Genomic DNA, 22,354 nt, shown 5'->3' with positions numbered 1-22,354 from the left:
ATATCAAAGTAAAATAAAAAAGTCAGTGTATTATATGTATATGTTAAAGAGAATCATCTAAAGAACATTCCAATTAAACGTTTTAAAGATAAAAAGTTGTGTATAACAGATTAGAGATGTGGAGTGATTTGACAGACAAAGTCACACAAAGTTATATTTAATTCAATTCAATTCAATTCAATTTTATTTATATAGCGCCAAATCATGAAACATGTCATCTCAAGGCACTTTACAAAGTCAAGTTCAATCATATTATACAGATTGGGTCAGATTATACAGATTGGTCAAAAATGTCCGATATAAGGAAACCAGTTGATTGCATCAAAGTCCCTCCAAGCAGCATTCACTCCTGGGGAACCGTAGAGCCACAGGGAGAGTCGTCTGCATTGTACATGGCTTTGCTGCAATCCCTCATACTGAGCAAGCATGAAGCGACAGTGGGAAGAAAAACCACCCATTAACGGGAAGGAAAAACCTCCGGCAGAACCGGGCTCAGTATGAACGGTCATCTGCCTCGACCGACTGGGGTTACAGAAGACAGAACAGAGACACAACAAGACAGACAAACAAGCACAGAAGCACACATTGATCTAGTAATCTGTTCTACATTAGATGGTAGTAGCGGGTGAGCCGTCTTCTCTGGATGATGTCACAGTTAACAGAACGCCAGACCAGGTGTACCTACTATGAAGAAAAAGAGAGAGAGCATCTATATGATGTACAGTGGCTGATACAGCTAGTTGCTGATATAGAGTTTCTATTTTTGTGACATGTAGTTTCGGTTGTGATGAACATCAGTATTTCACCTGAAGTTACTCATTCAAAGTTTTGTCCAGGATTGGAGAGATCAGTGACAGTTCTTCTCACAATCCCGGTGACCTGTATGTTTCAGAGATGTGTCACATTTTGTTCAATCACACCTTGAGATACCAAATGCGACAATGCTGCCAGTGTCTTTGGACAGTGTGGCAGTAGCACGCCAGATTGTAGAGCATTAATGAGCATGCACTGCATAGTAGAAGTGTGGATGAGCACTTCTCTTTCCTTTGGCAAGTTTCAGATGCCTCTTACTGTCTGCTTGGTATTCTTAGTGAGAAAGCTGATCCTGTGGCAACTTTAGATCCTTCTTGATAATGCTTTCCCTGAAAGAATCCCAAGCTGAGGATACACACGAGAACCATGAATGGTCAAGCCCCATTCCTTTTACAGCCATATCTACATTCGTATCAGATCTTTGATTATCATTGGCTATTGGATACTAGCTCAACATTTTTCAGTTTGCTTAAAGGGTTATCAAGATGATAAGGGCAAGATATAAGGGCTATATTCTTAGGATTAGATCAGCTATTAAAAGTTACTCATGATACGTCAAATCTGCTTTGTAGCACCAATACCTTATTGGCAGATAGTTAATCTCATAATCACCAGTAGTGACTCGGATAAGAATGGTGTCATCTGTAAACTCCTAAACCTCAGCAGGGTGGTGGGATGGAATTTTAACTATTGGTAAATCTGGAGTTGGGTTTGAGAGAAAGCAAAGTCTTAATTAAACCTTATTTTTAGAGCTTCTTTACACAACCATATGTAGCATCAAAGGGGCAGAGGGGATGAGGTATTGAGTGTCAATGTAAAGCTAATGCTTTCCAAGAACATAAGCATATCTGTTGAACCTTTCTACATTTGTCACATCACAACAACAGACTTAAAAATAAAAAGTGTTATGTGAATATGTAATCAGTCCCTTTTACTCTGACTCTCTTAAGAATGCAGAGGCCACAGAGGTTTGATAGAGAGCATTAGAGAACAACTAGCACCATAAAGACAAATGAACACGGTGGACAGGTCAGGGAGACAGTTGTAGAGGAGGTTAAAACAGGTGTTAGGTTCTAAAACAGTATCCCAAGCTTTGAAAATCTCCCGGAAATCTGTTCAATCCATCATCTAAACGTGGAAAGAGAATGGACCACCTGCAGACCTACCAAGACATGGACCACAAACTCATCTGACAGGACAGAAAAGGAGAACATTAATCAGAGAAGCAGCCAAGAGGCACATTGCAACTCTAGAGATCCACAGCTCTCGTGGGAGGATCTGCTAACAGGACAAAATTATTTTTTGTCCAAATCTGGCCTGTATGGAAGAGTGGCAATAAGGATATCATTGTTGAAAGAAAGACATAAGATGCCCCATTTGGGGTTTGCCACCACTCATGTAGGGGGCACAACAAACACGTGCAGGTTTTCCCTCAGAAAACTGGGTAAGCCTGGTGGTAGGTCCTGTTTTAACAAAAACACAGTGGCAGGCCACTGTGTTTTTGTTTAAAATGTTAAACGTTAACAGAAAATTCGAAAATATGACAATTTAATTATGTGTTATTGGAGGACATTGGCAATACTTTAACAGCAACTATAGAATCTTACAAAAAAAGCACACTCTTGAAATACTTTCTTAACAAACCAAAAAATACTATTCGTCCGTCCGTCTTCTTCCGCTTATCCGGATAATACTATTCAAATAAACATCAATTGTTTGCACTTAAGTTGAATCCTAATTGTGTAATTAGTGAGTAAATCTTAAAACAAGCAATGTAATGCTGGGCACATTTAAACAATTACAAACAAAGAACCAACAAATTGATCACTTAAAGCCCAAGTAATAGAAACAGGGTACTCTTAGAGGAGGTATGCTGTACTGCACGCCCGCCGACAGGGGGGGACAAACGGGTCAGTTGTCCCGGGCCCATGACAGAAGGGGGGCCCAAAACGGACCCTGTGATCATTAAAATGGTCAGTGTCAGTGAGCGCGCGCGCTAACTGCAGCAGCAGTCTGTGTGTCAAGGCTTTCTGCTGCTCCCCCTCCCCTCTCGTACATGGCTCAGTGGCGCCAGCCAATCAGCACGCAGGCTCACTCTGGCCCGCCCACTCAGCTTCTCTTCACTCGACACACAAACAACCGTGCGGCTCCTGTTGACTGGGAGAGAGACCGCACAGCGGAAAAGCAAGAAGAGAGGAATAAGCGGCGTTTGCCTTTATTTTAATACCGTACATGCAATCAAGTTGTATGTTTTGTAAAAAGCCGGTTAAATGCAGAGGAAACACAACAAATTTATCTAAGCACTTGAAAACCCATGAGCAAGCAAACGTCGAGAAACAGAAAAGGAGAAGAAACTTCTCTCATTGCCCCGACAGACCCACAGACTGACGTCACTGACTGAGGCGTTTCAGTCGTCCTCCAGACATCCAGGTAGATAAGAGCAGTCATCTTCAGCAGTACTTCATGTTAACTTTCAAAGTAGATATTGTCTATCATATGCTACTGGAGCCCACAGAGAAAATGTAATTAAGACATTTTAAGAACCTTTTAAGAAGTACATATATATTATTAAAAAGTTTTATTTAGCTAATCCTTTATTTATCTCACGACTGGGAAATTTATAGGATTAAAGCAACAGGCAGGTGCACACAACACAGACAAAATTACATAAGGATTGAAAGATATATGAGGTGGATTAGGAAGAAAAAAAAACAAACATAAAATTATTATTATTATTATATAATTGTAATAATAGAATAAAAATCACAAAACCCGAAAGGTCAACAGTTTCATGATACATCAAGCTAAAATGTCAAAAGTATCTGTGAATGTTGTGCGTTTAATGGCAAAAAGAAAGCCTTTCACAGAGATTCAGAGGGCAGAGAATTCCCAAAGTATCTAACAGATTCTACTTCCTGCAATGGAAGGGAAAAAAATTGTTAGGGACTGGCTAATATACAGCAGGTCAAAAAAGGCCATATTTTGACTGCAGTGCTTCTGTTCTCTGATGAAGAAAAGATCAACTAGTGCACTAAATTCAATAGATGGGTTGAAAATTACAGTATAAAATACAGAGATTTGCAGGGCATGAAGTATGCAGTTAAATAGACTTTGTGTGTGTGTGTGTGTGTGTGTGTGTGTGTGTGTGTGTGTGTGTGTGTGGTGGCGGCAGGTATGGGGGGGGGGGGGGGGGGGCAAAAAGACTGTGTTGTCCCGGGCCCTACCAAAGCTGTCAGCTGGCCTGCTGTACTGTATTGTGTTTTGACCTCTTCTTCCATTTTTGGCACAGGCTGCATGTTGGCTCTCTACATCCAATCCATCTTCCAGAGCCTTTAGTTTAGATAGTTACATCTCTGCCAAAAATTATCCATTTATTTTGATGCTAGTAAATCCTGGCGCCCATCAGTCGTAAAAGACAGTAGGGTGAACCCTGCCATGGAACAAGGTGCTTTTGCCAGCAGAGACCAACATCAAATGTTCTCGCATGTATGCAATGCCTTGTATGTGGTGGAAAAGTAACTCTCCAAAACATGGTTAATACAGCACTCCCACAGAGACACGTGGTGATGACAACATCACAAAAAAATATGTAACATCCTTCAATCAAACTCAAAACCACGCCTATATTTCACACCTGTCAAAAAGTGACAGCCGGAAGTCCCGCCTTCCACTTCCGGCGGAAGTCCCGCCTTCCTTAACCGGATGTTACGTCACATCCTTAACCGGAAACCCCACCTTCTACTGTAACCGGATGTTCCGCTTTCTACCTCCAGGGGTCGCTGTCCCGGCCCTCGGGGAAAAAAAAAAAAAAAAAAAAAAAAAAAAAAAAAAAAAAACTGCCCCCCTACATCCGGAGTTCACCCACCCACCCCCACATCCGGAGTTCACCCCCACCCCCACAGCCGGAGTTCACACCCACCCCCCCACATCCGGAGTTCACACCCACCCCCCACATCCGGAGTTCACACGCACCGCCTTCACCCCAGCCCCGGTTGTCATAATATCAGGCCCTCTCTCAAGCCTCAATAGTGATTGAATCCTTTTCAACATGGCGTCAGGAAGAACCAGCATTGAACCCATCATTGCTGAGACACCCGTCACTATCTGGCATGATCAGAGCGATTTTTGGCAAGCTCAGCATACCCCTCACAAGGCTACGCTGTTTTTATGCAGAACTCAGATGCCTCCGAGCCAGCGTCTGCAAGAACAATGGTCTTTGGAGCCCTATGGAGCCCGCGGTAAATGGGGGTACGTCTTCAAATATGAAACCGGGGAAATGTACCTCTTTCAATTGGATGATGAAGGTGACGAGCTGCATACTATCAACTCCTTGGGCATGCTGACATCAAACGATTGGGCTGTTCTGAAACTCGTCATGCTTCGCAAACTAGCCCCTGAAGAAGCGAATCCAGCAGCAGGCCCTTCAGTGAGACGAAAAACTAGCTTCATCCGACTAAACCCCCAAGAACCTATTCCAGCAGGGCCCTCTGTGAGACAACAAGTCGAGGATGGAATCAAGGATTCACCCCCCGCTAAACGGCCACGTCAACAAGTCGAGGATGGAATCAAGGATTCACCCCCCGCCAAACGGAGCAAACAGCCACGTCAACAAGTCGAGGATGGAATCAAGGATTCACCCCCCGCCAAACGGAGCAAACGGCCACGTCAACAAGTCGAGGAAGGAATCAATGATTCACCCTCCGCTAAGCGCTGCAAACGAGTGCTGACCGACCTGAATGAAATTGACAATGATTCAGGAAATAGGATCTTCTCAGCTACTTGGCAGTCGACGGGGGTTAGCGGTCGATGGTTTTTCCGTGCAAGTCTCAAAAAGGCTCAAGATAAAACACAGACGGTTATGTTCATGCTGGATTATTATAATTCTCAATGTGGAGTCTTCAGGACATTGCTAGCCATTCCCTTTGATGCCTGGCGTGATAAGATGATTGCAATATCAGACCAGATTTCAACGCTTTTTCGCGATTGCCGCAACTGGAAGGACATTTTGGGGGTCAAGAAAGCGCTTGCATTTTAGACCCACCCCTCACAACTGCCAATACCACCCCTTCAACGTTAACCACGCCCTTCTCTGTATATAAATAGCACGGGTCCCTGGACGACGACAAATTGCCCCCGGAGCTGTACCCCTCTCCTTCAACCGCAGCCTCACCAAGAGAAACACCATGAAGTGGTCCGGATCTCGCCCTGAAGGCCTCGACCTATACCAAGAGATCTTTGTTTTAAGGAGTGACAATTCCGTGTTTACTCCCTCGCTACCTCAGATGGCGACCGTGGATGAAGATTCACCAGCGCTTTCCCAAGACCTGCCCTGTGGCCACGGAGATCCGACACCCCCGATGGAGCAAGCCCTTGAGAGTCAGAGGGAATCGGCCTCGGCACCCCCGTCGCCACCTGCGGACACGCAAGCCCTTGAGAGTCAGAGGGAATCGGCCTCGGCACCCCCGTCGCCACCTGCGGACACGCAAGCCCTTGAGAGTCAGAGGGAATCGGCCTCGGCACCCCCGTCGCCACCTGCGGACACGCAAGCCCTTGAGAGTCAGAGGGAATCGGCCTCGGCACCCCCGTCGCCACCTGCGGACACCCTGCCAGACGATGAGAGCGGCGCAGATGAAAACGATGGGTGGATTCGCTTCGGTTTCATCAAAGCGGTGAAAACTGTGCTGTATCGCCTTTTGACCGCTGCGATCAGACAATACATGCACGAAATGTGTTACGGAAGCGTTAATAACCGTCCTAGTCAAAAAGAGCATGGACGCTTGAAGCTGCTTGAGAACGAGCTCTACGAACATAACTACTATGGTATATTGCGAGTACTTTATAACGAACGTTTCATGGATGCAGTTCAACAGTTTCTAGCCGCTCGCAACATCCATCATGACAACGAGGCTGTTAATGCTGTCATACAAGCGTATCTGTATGAATTAACGATGGTGAAGCGTGTATTTAATACAATATATGGCGGGTATGATCGGCTGGTTGAAGAAAACTGTGAACTAAAAGAACAACTTGATGCCATCACAGACTACTGGCGAGGGTCTTGAAACCAATGCATACATGTTTTCTCATGTCTTTTTATATATGAAACTAGTTAGTGACATCGTATTAAAAAAGAGTGTCTGTTTTATTTTCTACATCTTTTCTTTATGTATATAAAAATGTTTTTTTTTTTTTTTTTTTTCTTTTACAATTACTTAGTGGTATAATAAATGAATGTAATTTCTTTCCTGATTATGTTAATAAAAAATATATAAACCCTGAATACAGACGTCTTCTCCTTCATTTAGCATCACTACATGTATGTGGTAAGGTATGGCTGAAGAAAAGTTAATGAAACGTGTATATTACACACCTGCCCACCCTGGTTCTTTTGGCGGAGTAGATAGATTACAGAGGGGTATGGAAAGTGAAACTGGTAAGAAGGTCCCAATTGAAAAGGTTCGAGACTTTTTATCAGAACAAGATGCATATTCTTTACATAAACCAGCGAGAATAAGATTTCCTAGAAATAGAGTGTTCGTCACCAGACCTCTAAAACAGTTTCAAGCAGATCTTTGTGATATGCAGAGTTTATCCAAAGAAAACGACGGCTACAATTATTTATTAACCGTTATTGACGTATTCTCCAAAAGAGCCTACGTCAGAGTTTTAAAAAGGAAAACAGCGTCCGATGTCGTAACAGCTTTCGAGTCTGTTTTAAGGGAGAGCGGGGTTCCAAAGAAACTTCAAACTGATGACGGTAAAGAATTTTTCAACAAATCATTCAGAGCGTTAATGGATAAAAACGGAATTGAACATTTTTCCACAGCTAGTGAAATAAAAGCCTCGGTGGTTGAGAGGTTTAATCGTACGTTAAAATCAAGAATGTGGAGATATTTCACAGCAAACAACACTCTCCGCTATGTAAACGTGCTTCAGGATCTGGTCAAAAGTTACAACCACAGCTATCATTCGAGTATTAAAATGGCCCCTGTGGAAGTCATTGCTACTAACGTTTTTCAGGTGTTTCAAAATTTGTACGGGACCAATTCCAAACGCTGCACAAAACTCAAGATGGCGTTTAAGCAGGGTGATCATGTCAGAATATCGAAAGTGCGTGGAGTGTTTGACAAAAAATATGAACAGAGTTTCACGGATGAAATCTTTACAGTTACAGAAGCGTTACAACGATCGCCTCCCGTATTCAAGCTGAAAGATTTAGACGGAGAACCCGTCCGAGGTTCTTTTTACACGGAGGAGCTTCAAAAGGTAAAAATGTCGAAAAACAAAATGTATCAAGTGGGTGAAATATTGGGCAAACGCACCGTTCGGGGGGTCAGACAGGTCTTAGTACGATGGAAAAATTGGCCTGAGAAATTCAACACCTGGGTGAAAGCCGATGACCTGCGTGATGTATAAAGCAAGATGCTGCTCTCCGGAGGGTTGAGATTGCACCATGGATCGTATGGCCGAGGACCAAGGGTTTCATCTGACGCTACCATCCAATGCAAGCGTTGATGTTTTTAAGGATAATAGCATATCTAGTTTCCGGGTGGATTTAGCCGAACCTATTAATTTACAAGGTCACTGGCAGGTGGCTTTAACGGAGGTTTCATACCCTCACACATGGCATAACGTCCCCTCAGAAAATGCTTATTTTGAATGGCGGAAAGCGGATGAGGAAAAATTCCAGCGCGTACAGATTGGAAACGGTTACTACAGTAATTTGAATCAGCTTATCACAGAGATTGAAGCCCATCTGAGAAAGATAGATTCTGATATTTATTTCAAAGTCAACCGAACGGCCAATATACTCCAATTTCAAGCCGGAGCTCAGAACCACCTACGTTTTCCCGCTCCAATTGCATACATGCTTGGAATGGAACCAGGAAAATGGGTCAAATTCGACCACTGGCACGCCCCTAACCCTATCGATTTTAGGGCTGGGTTCTACCATCTGTTTTTATACAGCGACGTTGTTGCCTCACAGATGGTGGGCGACATTCATGCACCGCTATTGCGGACCGTTCAGGTCCGAGGTTCTTTTGGGGATGTTATAACTGAAATCTTCCATAAACCGTACTATATTCCTGTCGCCAAGAAACACATTGAGAATATACAAGTTGAAATTAAAACGGATCAGAACACCCCGGTGAAATTTACATACGGAAAGTGCATTGTGAAGCTGCATTTCAGACCCGCTGCCTCACATCGAGCGTTTAGATGAAAACAGAATATGCATATAAAAAAACACCGGACTGCGGCTGGAATCATTCATAGCAGTGCTTTCAGTCGTATCAGCACCGCTTAAGCGCTGTAAAACGCGAGAAGGAAAATAAATAAAAAATCTAGAAAACATGGTTTTCCTGAGAGAGGACCCACACCGTTTCATATCCTATTACCAGAGCCAGGTCGGGGGCGCTTTACCAGGTTTCTATGGCGCTCCTGTTATGTACGGGCGGGGGATTGGATCCATATTTTCAAAACTATTCCGTTTCGTATCGCCCCTAGTTAAATCCGGCTTCGCGATAGCGAAACCCCATCTGAAGAGGGCGGCCACAAACATTGCTTCAGACGTCATAGGTAAAGCAATGACCAAAATAACAGGTGTGAATAACCAGGAGGGGTCAGGGGTGATGGTTTTGTCGAGAAGGGCTAAAAAGCGACCTCCGGGGCAACGTGCGCAACGTGCTTGGCGCTCACATAAACTCGCACCGCGGAGGAAGAAGAAGCCAGTTCGCAACAGCAAGCCTAGGAGTAGGAAGTCTGCTGCGAGCAAGGATATATTTAACTGATTTAGTATTTTAATTAAAAAACCAATCATGGCTCTTTTACATCAGAAATCATCAGAATGTACCCTGGCCGAACTGGATCTTTTCACGGTCCCTATGACTCAACTATCTGTGGAAGATAAGATTTACACCGAAATACTACCGGTGTCAGCTATTACAGACACGGGGCCTATTGAGTTCTTTATCCCCGGAGATGGAGAAAAATACCTGGATCTGAACGACACCTTGCTTCATGTTCGTCTACAAATTACCAACGCAGACGGGAGCAACTTGGCTAATGATGCAGCCGTCGGACTGATAAATTACCCTCTGAATACAATGTTCAGTCAATGCGACGTTATGCTGGGAGATAGGTTAATTTCACAGAGTAGCGCGACTCATCCTTACAGGGCCATCATTGAAACGTTACTCAATTATTCAGAAGATACTTTAAAGAGTCAATTTAGCGCAGGTCTCTTTTACAAGGATACAGCTGGAGCAATCGATTCTATTGTTATGTCAGATGGTCCTAACTTGGGTATGAACCGCAGAGCTTCATTCACCGCTAATTCAAGGGAATTACACCTGATGGGACCGCTTCACGCTGATATATTCTTTTGCGAAAGACTCCTATTAAACTCTGTCGACATGAGAGTTAAATTGACCAGAGCTAGCGATGCATTCTCTCTGATGGGACCTCGTGATTCAACCTTCCGACTGAAAATTCTAGGGGCTTCTCTATTTGTGAAAAAAGTTTCAGTCTCCCCGGCTATCCGGCTCGGTCACGCTTCAGCATTAATGAGAGGAAACGCTCTATATCCACTTTCCCGCGTGAACGTGAAAACATATTCTATCCCAGAAAATTCCAGGATATGTACACAGGAGAATCTGTTTCTGGGTACTTTACCGCGATACATAGTTTTAGCTCTGGTTGATCATGAAGCGTTCACAGGCCGGAGAAGCATGTCACCTTTCAACTTTAAGCATATGGATGTAGAATATTTAGCTCTCTGCAAAGATGGCAGACAGGTGCCTGCCAAAGCGTTTCAACCTCAATTCAATAATGGTATTTCAGTGAGGGAATATTACAACATGTTCACCGCTACAGGTCGTCATTTAAAAGACCTTCCTTTAAGCATTGCTCGTGAGGAATTTAACGAAGGCTACTCCCTGTTTGTTTTTAATCTGAGCCCGAGTGAGGACGCTGACGCTCTATCCCCGGTGTGTAATGGGAATTTGAGACTGGAAATGAGGTTCCGAGTTCCTTTGCCTCACACTACCACCCTCGTTGTGTACGCATGTTACGATTCAATTTTGGAAATCGACTCAAAAAGGCAGGTCTTGGTGGATTTTTATTAAAAACATGGATAACCACCAAATCGAGAATTTGATGCATCATCTCCTGGGGGATTTATTTCACGGCGTCTGGGCATCTGATCAACTCCCCCTGCTGAAGCGCACATACGAAGGACCGGCCTATTTCATCGTAAACACTCATCCTTCACACATGCCTGGAGAACACTGGCTAGCTTTGACTCTGGAGAATGATCAAGCCACCTTTTTCGACTCTTATGGATTCAGCCCTGATTTTGAATTTTATCCACCAAGCATAGTGACATTTTTGAAAGATAGATCCTCTAAAATATTGTATCATAATCGTCAACTTCAAGACACTCTATCCGTCGTGTGCGGTCATCACTGTGTTTATTATCTGTGTCATAAAGCCTGTGGGCTTTCAGTGCATGACATACTGGCTACCTACCGCGATGACGTTTATGAAAATGATGTCATGGTTTATGATTTTGTGAAAAAGTATCAGAATTGTAATAAAAATAGGGCCTCGTGCTCGTTTATTCACGGAACCTGCTCTTTACAAATGTTTAAAGATTGTTACAAGCTGTAACTTGTCTAAAATAAAAACACTGTTCACATGAATAATTTTAAACATTAAAGTTTTCTTTATTACAAATCCATTTCTCCAGTTTTTATTTCATACAGACTTTTAGGGTGAAAATTTCAACCATGCAGGGGTTATGTTGACTCTCTTGCTTCGAGCACGGCCATTTTCAGGGGCGGGATGCTCAAAGTCTATTCCGGAGAATTTAGGGGACAGCACAATTTTTCCTTTTCGTTTCACGACGGGCTTATCTTTGTTCTTCTCCAATACACTCGCTTCTGCCATGCCTCTGTATTGGTCACGAGCTTGCGGATTACTGACTGACGACACGGGGATGTTTAACTCCTTCAAGACAGCCATGAACGGGATCCAGCCTACAGGTTCCTGGGTTTGTGTTTTCCTCTTAAAGGGGAGCAAAAGATTTTTCAGCAAATCAACCAGATGTGAACCCCCCATCACACGATCGCGATAAACAAATTCGCCTTTCGAAGTCCAACTCGTACCGACGTGCATTAACCTTCTCAGTATGTATTCAGCATTTTTGCGATCTCTGTTAGGCAGAGCTCTTAAAACCTCGATAGCGGTCTGATCCAATTCAGCAGGAGAGGCTGTAAAACCGTTAGAAGCAGAGCCAGCCTCATTATTTCCAGGCACAGGGTCACGTTGCACATTTAAAGTCACCTGGGGTTCGTCCTGCTGACCCTGCTTCATCAGAGTGAGATATCTCTGTAACAGAGCGTTGTACCTTTTAATTTTTTCATAAGAACTCAGTCCCGGTTCATTCAGTATCTCTCTCATTTTGGAGTCCAAATCCTCTTCGGCCGTCTGTCTGATGGAAGGCTCTGACGGGATCAAACGTTTGAACTGATGCGGTGAAACCAGATACATCTTTTGTGCAGTCCTAAGAGACATTTTCTCTCATCTCCTGATGACACCTCCCAACACCTCTCCTAATAAAGGCGCGACGACGCTCAGCAAGGGAAGAATAAACCCGCCTGTCTGATTTTTCAGAACCGACTGCTTGCGTTTTAAACCGGTTCTTTTATCAGCCAGCAGTCTGAGGATTTTTTTCTGCTTTGCCAGTTTTTTGTGTTGAAAAGGAGATATTTTCACGCTACCCTTTAGGACATTTAGAGCAATTTCACATAAGGCTTTAAGAAAGTCAGGTGAGCAATGGGTTAGAATGTCCTTACGTTTCTGAGGCGTTGCTTGACAGAGCGCCCTAAATAGGGGAACATTTCTTCTTATGCGAGATGACATGATAAATTAACGCAATTTAGGAACATACACAGTTGGCCACTGACCTGGGAGCATTCCGGTTCTCAGTCTGAAACGATCTGGACAAGTGGGAGTCAGATCCACGATTAAATACCCATGAGGATCTTTGGTCGCGTCTTGAAAACTCTCCATAAAGAAAGTTTTCTCTGACGGAAATATCTGACGGGCTAAGATATTTAGTTGCAATTTATCTCTAGGGTTTTTAAACAGCACCATATAATTAGCATTTAAACTGATGGTACGGCTGTATTTACCTTGATGAAACACATTCTGGCTTAACATTATGACACTCATATTTTTATGATGCCTATATTGAGTGAAAATTTTCACCACTTCCGGATGGTCCGAAGCCTGGAAAATTACATCATCTAAAATAACCAAATGATTTTGATCAGGAGGAAACAGATTTTCATCATCAAAAGAATCAGGTAGTCCTTCGATGAATTTAATCTTTTTATTCATTTTCTGCAATTCAGAATACATACTTTGAAAACAGGTGTAAATCCAAACAATATTTACAGGAACAACATCCATAACATGGTTACAATTCTGCAAAACAGTTTTAACAAAAAAAGATTTTCCACAGCCACTCGGCCCTGCTATTAGAAGTGAAAAAGGGGTTTTGAATCTAGGATCGAATTCAACCTCCTGTGTTTCATGGGAGAGAGACATTTTTTTTTTTCCCCCACAGTTAACCTTTTAATAGCCAAATGGAAGGGTTGTCCCATCAGGAAAAAGCCTTCTTTTATCATAAACGACGCGCACCTTTTTCTGAAATGCTGCATTTTGAAGCTGGAAGCTCCTTTTATTCCTTCTGATGGTGTGCTGTGGAGCCTGTAAAACATCCCCTGTAGAACCTTGCAGATAACCTTCTACCAGGTCTTTCACGCTGTCAAAATTCACCCTCTCACTGCACTGATGAGTCTGAATGATGCCTTTAAACTTCATCACCACTTGTTTTCGGTGTCTGGTCTGGTAAGCGTAGCTCTTTGGGCCTGCGGAGACATACTCTTGTATAAAATCACCTGATAATTCATCAGTCAAGTCCCCCAGAAGGTTACCGAGCTTGAGGGAGGTCTGACCCGGTTTAACCACATAGATCAGACTGTCGGTGTCAATGTACAGAACGCGGTCCTGAAGTTGTTCAAGACAGGTGTACAATTTCAGACGAGCATGAGCAGTTGTAAAGGCAGCAATGAAGACGTTATTCACCTTGTTGGGTGGAGAAATACAACGCTTGCTGTATTTCCACTGAACCATGCACATTTCATCATTCAGGAAGTGAAAGTAGCTGACTGCGTATTTACCTGAAAAAAGGAAGTTAAAAAACTCTTCGGGCTCGCTCACAATGCTTGTCTGAGCCAAATCATTTCTCTGTGCAAATTTGCCCCAAAAACTGTTCAGACACAATTTAGCAACTTGTCTTTTAGCCGGATTCACCTCAATCTTACGTACATCTAGTTGGATGCCCTGCTCACGTTTGTAGTCTGCCACATATTTCAAACGACTTTCCTCATCCGTAGCTTCAGCGGGAAAACCTGAAGCTTCCTGTTTACCCTTCAAAAAAGTGTGGATATATGGTTTAAAGATTGAACTGCTCTGTTTTTCAAAATGCCAGACCTCAGTGATTTTAGCAAGCCTATATCCCAGCTCAAGAGCCTTGTTGAATTCCACACTTACCCATACACCTGTTAGCGCTCTCTCTTGGTCAGAGTGGGTACAAGGGCCCGTCTGGTAGTTCAACTCAGCGCAAGCCCGGCACAGTGTGAACACCAGTTTACCGGTAGCGGTCCTGTACGGCAAAACGGGAAAAAACAGACCACGAGGCGGGTACACGGTCGCTCTGATAAGTCCAAAGTAGCTACGGGGATCGTCGAAATCTTTGCATATGATTTCGGGATGGCCTAGTGGATAGCTGCAGCTAGCATTCACAAACGGATACAGAGATGTGAAGTCTACATAATGCACAGATTCTTCGACCCCTGCAGTGTACCTCAGCCTGAGGGCACTGGTTCTACCCCCAAACAGAGCGTTCCGCGGGCAAAGAGGTGCCGGGGCACTGAAACAGTCCAGAAACCTTTTGAGACCAGAGTGTGACGCCTTCATTAAATCCCAGCTATGCTCCCACATAACCTCCAGGCGCACCCCGTAAACCGACTGCAATACCCTGGCTCTCTCGATGGTAGCTGCATGGAACCTTTCATAGCAGACTCCTCTGAGCGGGCACGTCTGGTCGGCTGGAAAACATTCAGGACAACCATGGTAAAAGCAGCCATTAAACTCAAATACAGTTCGAACGCCTCGGACCTCCGCGTATCCGTCCACATAATACGGCCCCAGTTTCATTTCACCTCGGTTAAGAGCATGTTGAATGAAAATGCCCCGTTCAGCAGCTACCCACTCCAGCCATTGAATGGAGGCGTCTGAAAAAGTCTTGCACTGACGCCGATAATCCACAGGGGAAGGTATGGCTAGTGTGCTAGGCGGAAGAAAATTTGCTGTGAAAACATTCATACAGGCTGCTGCTATGGTGATGCTTTTAAAAGGATCGACGTTTGTCTCTTTAAAGAACTCTTCTCTGAATTTCACACAAGCCCTGAAGAGAATTTCCACATCATTCTGACAATAATAGAGAGCTTCTTTTTTAAAGTCAAAGGGATGCTTAGAGGCCTCGTTGTACCAAACGGTGAAACGCTCCTGCTCAGCAGGGCTCATATGCTCCACAGCGTAGAAGCTGGGTGGAGGGAGCGGGCCGATGTAGTTCAATGTCTTCTCAGAGGAGAACAAGTGAGGGAAAAAACCCTTACAGTGATCAGTAAAACCTAACGCTTTTGGCATTTGACTGAGTTTCATTGTAAGGAACGATAGACTGTCTATAAATTTAAGACTGTAATCAGGCTCAGTAAAACAAAGGATTTTACTCCCCTGTGTGATCAAGAACGGTTTGATGCCGAGTTTAACCATCTCACTTAGAATCAAGTATGAGTCAAACCCACGACTGTTGTGGGCAAGAAAAGAATGACCTCTGAACCGAGGTTTTCTAAAATGAAGCAGAAAATCCCTGACGCAGTTCAAACCATAAGAACACCAAACATCCCCAGCCAAGGTTTTTGTGCTTACAAGATACGGGATATGTTTTCCAGTTTGATCTGTAAAAGTTTCAAAATCATAAAAAACTAGCTTATCGCGGAGTTGCGCATCAGTCAGGGTCGGTTGAATATAGCACAGATGATCGTTTAACGTGACATCTGCACCGTGAGGCACTTTCTGACGACAGACCGTGCACTTTGTTGAACAATCGTGGGGCTTGCTCTGTCCACCTGCGGCTACAAAATAAAGCTGTTTACACACAGGGCAGAACTTTGTCGTGTCACAGTTACTTACGAGCTTACCAAGTTTAGGTCTCAGTGTGGGTTCTCTGTGTTTAGCTAAGCAGATGGAATTACGACAGATTCGTTTACAATCTATGCACTGCACAGGGCTGTATTGTTGGAGAGTACAATTTGAGTCGAGGCATACCGAGCAGTGACCCTTACAGCTATGCGTGCCAATGTTGTCGTAACCGCTAAAGCAGTACCCACAAATGTGCCTCGAGCCTGTGAAACCTGTGAGACTCTTTATTCCATAATAATGACTTTTGAACAAAAGCAGGAAAAGGGGATTTGAACGATCTGAAAAGCCTGTCTGAAATTTACGAAGCACTGCCTCCTTGTCGTCTTTAAAGAAAACAACAATTTTCCTATTGACTATCTCTTCAAATTTATGCACGTCGCTGAAAGTCACAGGAGTTTGCTCAGTGAGGCCGGCTGTCCGTTGCCACAGCGAGGCTTGATGCATGGCTTGGGCGTCTGTAAAAGCAGGGTTACAAAGATGTGCTAGACTGGCAGCAAAGCAGAGCTGATTAGAAGCATTTTCAACAATATAGAGGTGACGTCTTTTTTATGAATCAGCTCACAGTCCAACGTCTTTGTCGCCTTACGTTTAGCACCGCCGTGAGGGTTTCGTACAATCTGAAGTACTATTTCCAAGTTTTCAGGTCCTGGCAATTCTTCATTAGACTGTGTTAACTCGTCTAAAAATTCCAGAAATGCAGGCAGAACTGAATCACCGTCATCATTTACCTGAACCACTGTATGACGGGAAAACCCTTCGCCGCTTAATTCAAGCTGTACAACATCATTGCGTGATGCTGAACGTGTAACAGAGTCCGCCAGCTCTGTGAGAAGATGATAAACCTGTGTGTAAAATTCGGCGGGGTTAGGAATTTCACCGGGTCGTGAAGCTGTCACGCTGAAAGGACGTCTTATTTCTGTTACATTAAATCGCTCCCGTTGAATGCCGGGGTTAACAGCTGGCTGAGACTGACTCGTGCTTGGCTGATCCTCTGGGTTAGACGTGGGAACGACAGATGGGCTCGAGCATGGCTGTTGAGGGGAACTGGATGAGGGATTCTGCAAAACAGTATGCGAAGAACCAGACCGATCATTTTCACCTCTTTCACTTTGATTTAAATGACCACCTTGCTGCTGCTGCGGGAACTGAAGGCTTGTAGGATTGGAGGTAAATGTTTGAGAGACAGAAACATTTAATTGATGGATAGCTTGTTCTAGTGATGATAAACGCTCATAATTCGAACCCGAGTGTGTATGACCCTGCTGTCTATCTGGTGAATTACCTGGATTTAAATCCGCAAACCCCAGACCCTGCTGAACCGGTATATTCCGGAGGTCGTTAACCATTTGGGTGATATCACTTAAAACATTTGTAACTCGTTGTTGAAATTCTAGCGAGTCGTTCAAACACGTGATTGATTGAGAGAAAGAATCATTTAGCTCGCCAACGGTTTGTTCTAACCATAGAAACCGCTCAGAATCCCAATCCGGATCAGTCTGCCCCTGAAGTCTGACAGGAGATCCTGGGGTAAGATTTACAGATTCGGTTGCATGCTGAACAGGGAGATTCCGAAGTTGATTTACAGCCTCAACAATTCCATCCAGAGCCTCTCTGATTTGTTGACTTTCCATTTTTTTTTTTTTTTTTTTTAAACAGGTTACAACTTAGCTGGTTAACGGTACTGGCATCGTCGGGTCAACCAGTTCAACCATCAGAGTCTCGCAGTAATTCAGAAGCGCAGCAGTTTTCCGGCGGTAGAGGGCAGCTTGACGTCCCGTAGCAACTGGCATATGCGTTATTGCCCATGCAGCGGCTGTAATAAAAGAATGAAAAAAATATATATAATTAATTTTATCGTACATAATGAGTATTGAATAAAAAAAAAAGTATTATATTACAAACAAATTCTTTGAAAGCATTGAACTTAAGATGTACCATCAATAATTGGACCAGTCGCATCCGCTTTGATGATTAACTGCTTGAAGTTTTGCTGAACTCTCAGGACTGACGAACACAGGCTTCTGAGACTCCGCCTCTTCTTGTGTTTTCCTGCGTCACGGCGGATGACCTGTGCTACTACAAATTAAAATAAGCAGACGGTGACAGAGTTTTAAAACGGGGGTAATACACGAAAAGAAAAAGATGACAGAAAAGAATAAATAAAAATAGGCTAAGGGTTACAAGGGCTGCAGTTTAGAACTGCAACCCTACCGTTTCACTGCCAATGTGTTACCAACAGCACCACAAACTCACCAGGGTGCTGAGCAGATGAGGCAGGACGAGACCGATCATGTGCTGATGCTTCTGATGCTGCTGTTTCCGCTTCTGCTGCTGCTGCTATTAGCTCGGCGTCATTATTCTGGTGTACAGACTGAATTGTTACTGTAGAAATAGTAAGCAGGGAGAGACAACCTTTTTTAAACAAGGTAATACATGAAGAAGAAGAAATGATAAATAAATAATAATAACATATAGCATAGAACACTTGCATGCTTACCGTCCGTCTGGCCAAATGTATCGGGATGAGGCTGTATTCCAGCCGTAAAGAGTGCTTGAGCAACAATGTCACGGTGGGGTGTTACTGTGGGTAAATGAATAAATACACTAAATGAGCCGGACTAATTCAGAAAATGTACCATCAGAGTTAGTTTGAGACTTATAATAGTTAACTTACGTGCTGCAGGAAGCGTTGTCCCCTGATTAACGTTTCGAGGGAGGCCGTGTGACGTGGTGAGCCGGGGAGCTTCCTCGGGGAAGCGATCGTGGTGCTCTGATGTCTCTGGAGAACTTATTACAACAACTGACCCGTTATGTTCTTCAGTCCTCTGCCGCTTTGGTGTTGATGTGTTCTGAGCAGCTATTTCTGCTGGGAGCCTCCTTTTAGCTAAACTCAATCTTCCTTTACGGGGCGTTTGCGTTGTGCTCGATCCAGGTTGTGTCACCGCTGGCTCTTTGCGGAACACACTCGGTTTGACTGGCTTCGGACACAATCTTGCTTCACTGGGCGTTTGTGCTCTGCTCGATCCAGGCTGTGTCACCGCTAGCTCTCCGTGGAACACACTTGGGTTGAATGGCTTCGGACACAATCTTTCAGCGCGGGACGTTTGCGTTCTGCTTGATCCAGGCTGTGTCACCGCTAGCTCTTTGTGGAAGTCATTCTGATTTGGCTGGTTCGGACAACCGTAACGCTCGTCAATTAACCCTTTGTCGGTAAGATCTGGAATACAGAAAAATAACAATGGTTGAAACATAGTATTAGTATTTTAAAGACTGTGATTTTAATAAAAATATACTTTAATACAAGGCTGAATCACATCTTACCAATATCCGTTAGTGTAAAATCTAGGTCTTGTAGTTCAGCAGTTGTTGGCGCTGAAACAAATAAATAAAATATATTGTAATAACAGCAATGGAAGATATATACTTCTGCAAGCAGGCCACAATGACTGAAACTGCTATTCAAAGCCTTACCTCAGAATTCAGACTAAAACTCTAAAAACAGCAGAGGCCTGTAGTTGCCCTCTTATAACACACAAAGCCCATCCAGCAAACAATGAAACACATAGCAATAAAAACAGGTAACTTGAACAATAAAAGTGCTAGCCCCTTGTGCTAAACACAGCCTTTCACCCCTGAATTTGTGCTAAAACTCTAAAAACAGCAGAGGCCTGTAGTTGCCCGCTTATAACACACAAAGCCCATCCAGCAAACAATGAAACACATAGCAATAAAAACAGGTAACTTGAACAATAAAAGTGCTAGCCCCTTGTGCTAAACACAGCCTTTCACCCCTGAATTTGTGCTAAAACTCTAAAAACAGCAGAGGCCTGTAGTTGCCCGCTTATAACACACAAAGCCCATCCAGCAAACAATGAAACACATAGCAATAAAAACAGGTAACTTGAACAATAAAAGTGCTAGCCCCTTGTGCTAAACACAGCCTTTCACCCCTGAATTTGTGCTAAAACTCTAAAAACAGCAGAGACCTGTAGTTATAACACACAAAGCCCATCCAGCAGAGAATAAAACACATAGCAATAAAAACAGGTAACTTGAACAATAAAAGTGCTAGCCCCTTGTGCTAAACACAGCCTTTCACCCCTGAATTTGTGCTAAAACTGTAAAAACAGCAGAGGCCTGTAGTTGCCCGCTTAAAACACACAAAGCCCATCCAGCAAACAATGAAACACATAGCAATAAAAACAGGTAACTTGAACAATAAAAGTGCTAGCCCCTTGTGCTAAACACAGCCTTTCACCCCTGAATTTGTGCTAAAACTCTAAAAACAGCAGAGACCTGTAGTTATAACACACAAAGCCCATCCAGCAAACAATGAAACACATAGCAATAAAAACAGGTAACTTGAACAATAAAAGTGCTAGCCCCTTGTGCTAAACACAGCCTTTCACCCCTGAATTTGTGCTAAAACTGTAAAAACAGCAGAGGCCTGTAGTTGCCCGCTTAAAACACACAAAGCCCATCCAGCAAACAATGAAACACATAGCAATAAAAACAGGTAACTTGAACAATAAAAGTGCTAGCCCCTTGTGCTAAACACAGCCTTTCACCCCTGAATTTGTGCTAAAACTCTAAAAACAGCAGAGACCTGTAGTTATAACACACAAAGCCCATCCAGCAGAGAATAAAACACATAGCAATAAAAACAGGTAACTTGAACAATAAAAGTGCTAGCCCCTTGTGCTAAACACAGCCTTTCACCCCTGAATTTGTGCTAAAACTGTAAAAACAGCAGAGGCCTGTAGTTGCCCGCTTAAAACACACAAAGCCCATCCAGCAAACAATGAAACACATAGCAATAAAAACAGGTAACTTGAACAATAAAAGTGCTAGCCCCTTGTGCTAAACACAGCCTTTCACCCCTGAATTTGTGCTAAAACTCTAAAAACAGCAGAGACCTGTAGTTATAACACACAAAGCCCATCCAGCAGAGAATAAAACTCTGTTAAAAACACCTTAAAAAGCGGCTAAAGATAAAATTAAAGCAGTAACTTACCAGCGAAAATCTCGTTGAACTCCTGGGTCAACGTCAATCCCGCATTATGGACCTGGGCTGCTGCAACAGATGAAGAACGACCTCCGGACATGATGCACGTTTAAGCCGCCTGTGTCTGTGAAAGGGTGTCCACCGGACGCCTTATAGCAAAGGTTTGAATTGAGGGCGGGATTCACGCAGGTACCCCCAGGTAGCCGAAACAATAGCCACATCGTCCGATCGTTAAACCCCGCCAGCGACATGTTTACTAGGCCAGGATGTCGCGACAGCTGTACACTAGCATAATCGACCATCTCCTCAGCATTGTTTACAGATTGCTTCGTCACGACCCCGCCTAGTCTCATCCCCCGTATAGGTGCTTGAAATAGCACCTTGCACGGCGCAGGGCGGAAAAACATCCCTTGAATTCTACAGACGGCAGGATGTGTCCCGCTGGGTTTAAAATTTGTCTGAATAAGGCGCTTCCTGGCAATGTTGATTGGAAAAGGCGCAATCCTTTCACGTCACGGTCCCCGCCCGTCTCGCCACCCGAAACGGTGCTTGTTACATAACGGTGCTTGTTACAACACTTGCTCTGTGTGGGGCGGAAAACCATCCTTTGAATTCTACAGACAGGAAGGATCATGCTGGGTTTAAACTGACCACGCCGTCTCGAAAGTCTGATCGAATAAAACTCTGATCTGATGTGGATTGCAAAAGATGCAGCGGTGTCTGGAACTAGCGGTGCGGGCTAGCGGAGCAAAACTCCTCCCCTAACAGACCAGCTGAACCGCTCACATTCAATTCAGCGTCTTGCGGAGAGCTGTCGGATTTCTCTGCTTTTTAGCTGTGCCGCGTAGAATCTGGTCCGCTCTGTAAAATGCTTTTAAGTTAAGATCGGGTTTCTCTGCTTTTTAGATATGCCTTAAAGCTGGTCCGCTCTGTAAAATGCTTGTTTTTGTTTAAGTTAAGAGCTTACCGACTGCTTAGAGCAAGAAAGTAAAGAAAAAAAAAAAAAAAAACTATCTTGCTGCTGTTATTAGCAGAGCGGCGCGGAGACTGGGATGTATGGAGAGTTGGATGTGCCATAACGGAGACTTGCTGTATGGAGGGACAAATGTGCCTAAATACTGCAGTATGAAATACTGCAATGTGAAAGTTTTATATTCTGAGTAAAACACACACACACACACACACACACACACACACACA

General features: G+C 43.8%; 2 protein-coding genes across 2 annotated transcripts; one reads left to right on the top strand and one right to left on the bottom strand.

Moving 5' to 3' along the window:
* Nucleotides 1–5,606: 5,606 nt before the first annotated feature.
* On the top strand, nt 5,607–6,904 carry LOC118562534. Its single transcript, XM_036134964.1, has 2 exons — nt 5,607–6,196; nt 6,257–6,904. Exons 1-2 carry the CDS (start codon nt 5,997–5,999, stop codon nt 6,873–6,875), a joined length of 819 nt encoding a protein of 272 aa, XP_035990857.1. The 5' UTR covers nt 5,607–5,996; the 3' UTR covers nt 6,876–6,904.
* A 10,895-nt stretch (nt 6,905–17,799) lies between these two features.
* Nucleotides 17,800–21,511, bottom strand: LOC118562533. Its single transcript, XM_036134963.1, has 7 exons — nt 21,164–21,511; nt 19,471–19,521; nt 18,824–19,366; nt 18,647–18,730; nt 18,403–18,531; nt 18,085–18,225; nt 17,800–17,962 (listed from the first exon to the last, which is right to left on the bottom strand). Exons 1-7 carry the CDS (start codon nt 21,252–21,254, stop codon nt 17,814–17,816), a joined length of 1,188 nt encoding a protein of 395 aa, XP_035990856.1. The 5' UTR covers nt 21,255–21,511; the 3' UTR covers nt 17,800–17,813.
* Nucleotides 21,512–22,354: the final 843 nt, after the last annotated feature.

Source organism: Fundulus heteroclitus, unplaced genomic scaffold (genome assembly GCF_011125445.2).
Source record: "Fundulus heteroclitus isolate FHET01 unplaced genomic scaffold, MU-UCD_Fhet_4.1 scaffold_966, whole genome shotgun sequence".
Lineage (NCBI taxonomy): Eukaryota > Metazoa > Chordata > Actinopteri > Cyprinodontiformes > Fundulidae > Fundulus > Fundulus heteroclitus.
This window is presented reverse-complemented; position numbering and strand designations above follow the sequence as displayed.

Coding starts and splice junctions, on each gene's coding strand:
- LOC118562534 (XM_036134964.1), top strand. CDS start 5,997: ATGAAGTGGTCCGGATCTCGCCCTGAAGGCCTCGACCTATACCAAGAG. Junction 6,197..6,256: donor CAAGCCCTTGAGAGTCAGAG/GGAATCGGCCTC, acceptor TGAGAGTCAGAG/GGAATCGGCCTCGGCACCCC.
- LOC118562533 (XM_036134963.1), bottom strand. CDS start 21,254: ATGTCCGGAGGTCGTTCTTCATCTGTTGCAGCAGCCCAGGTCCATAAT. Junction 19,522..21,163: donor GTTCAACGAGATTTTCGCTG/GTAAGTTACTGC, acceptor TATTTGTTTCAG/CGCCAACAACTGCTGAACTA. Junction 18,532..18,646: donor TACATTTGGCCAGACGGACG/GTAAGCATGCAA, acceptor CTATTTCTACAG/TAACAATTCAGTCTGTACAC.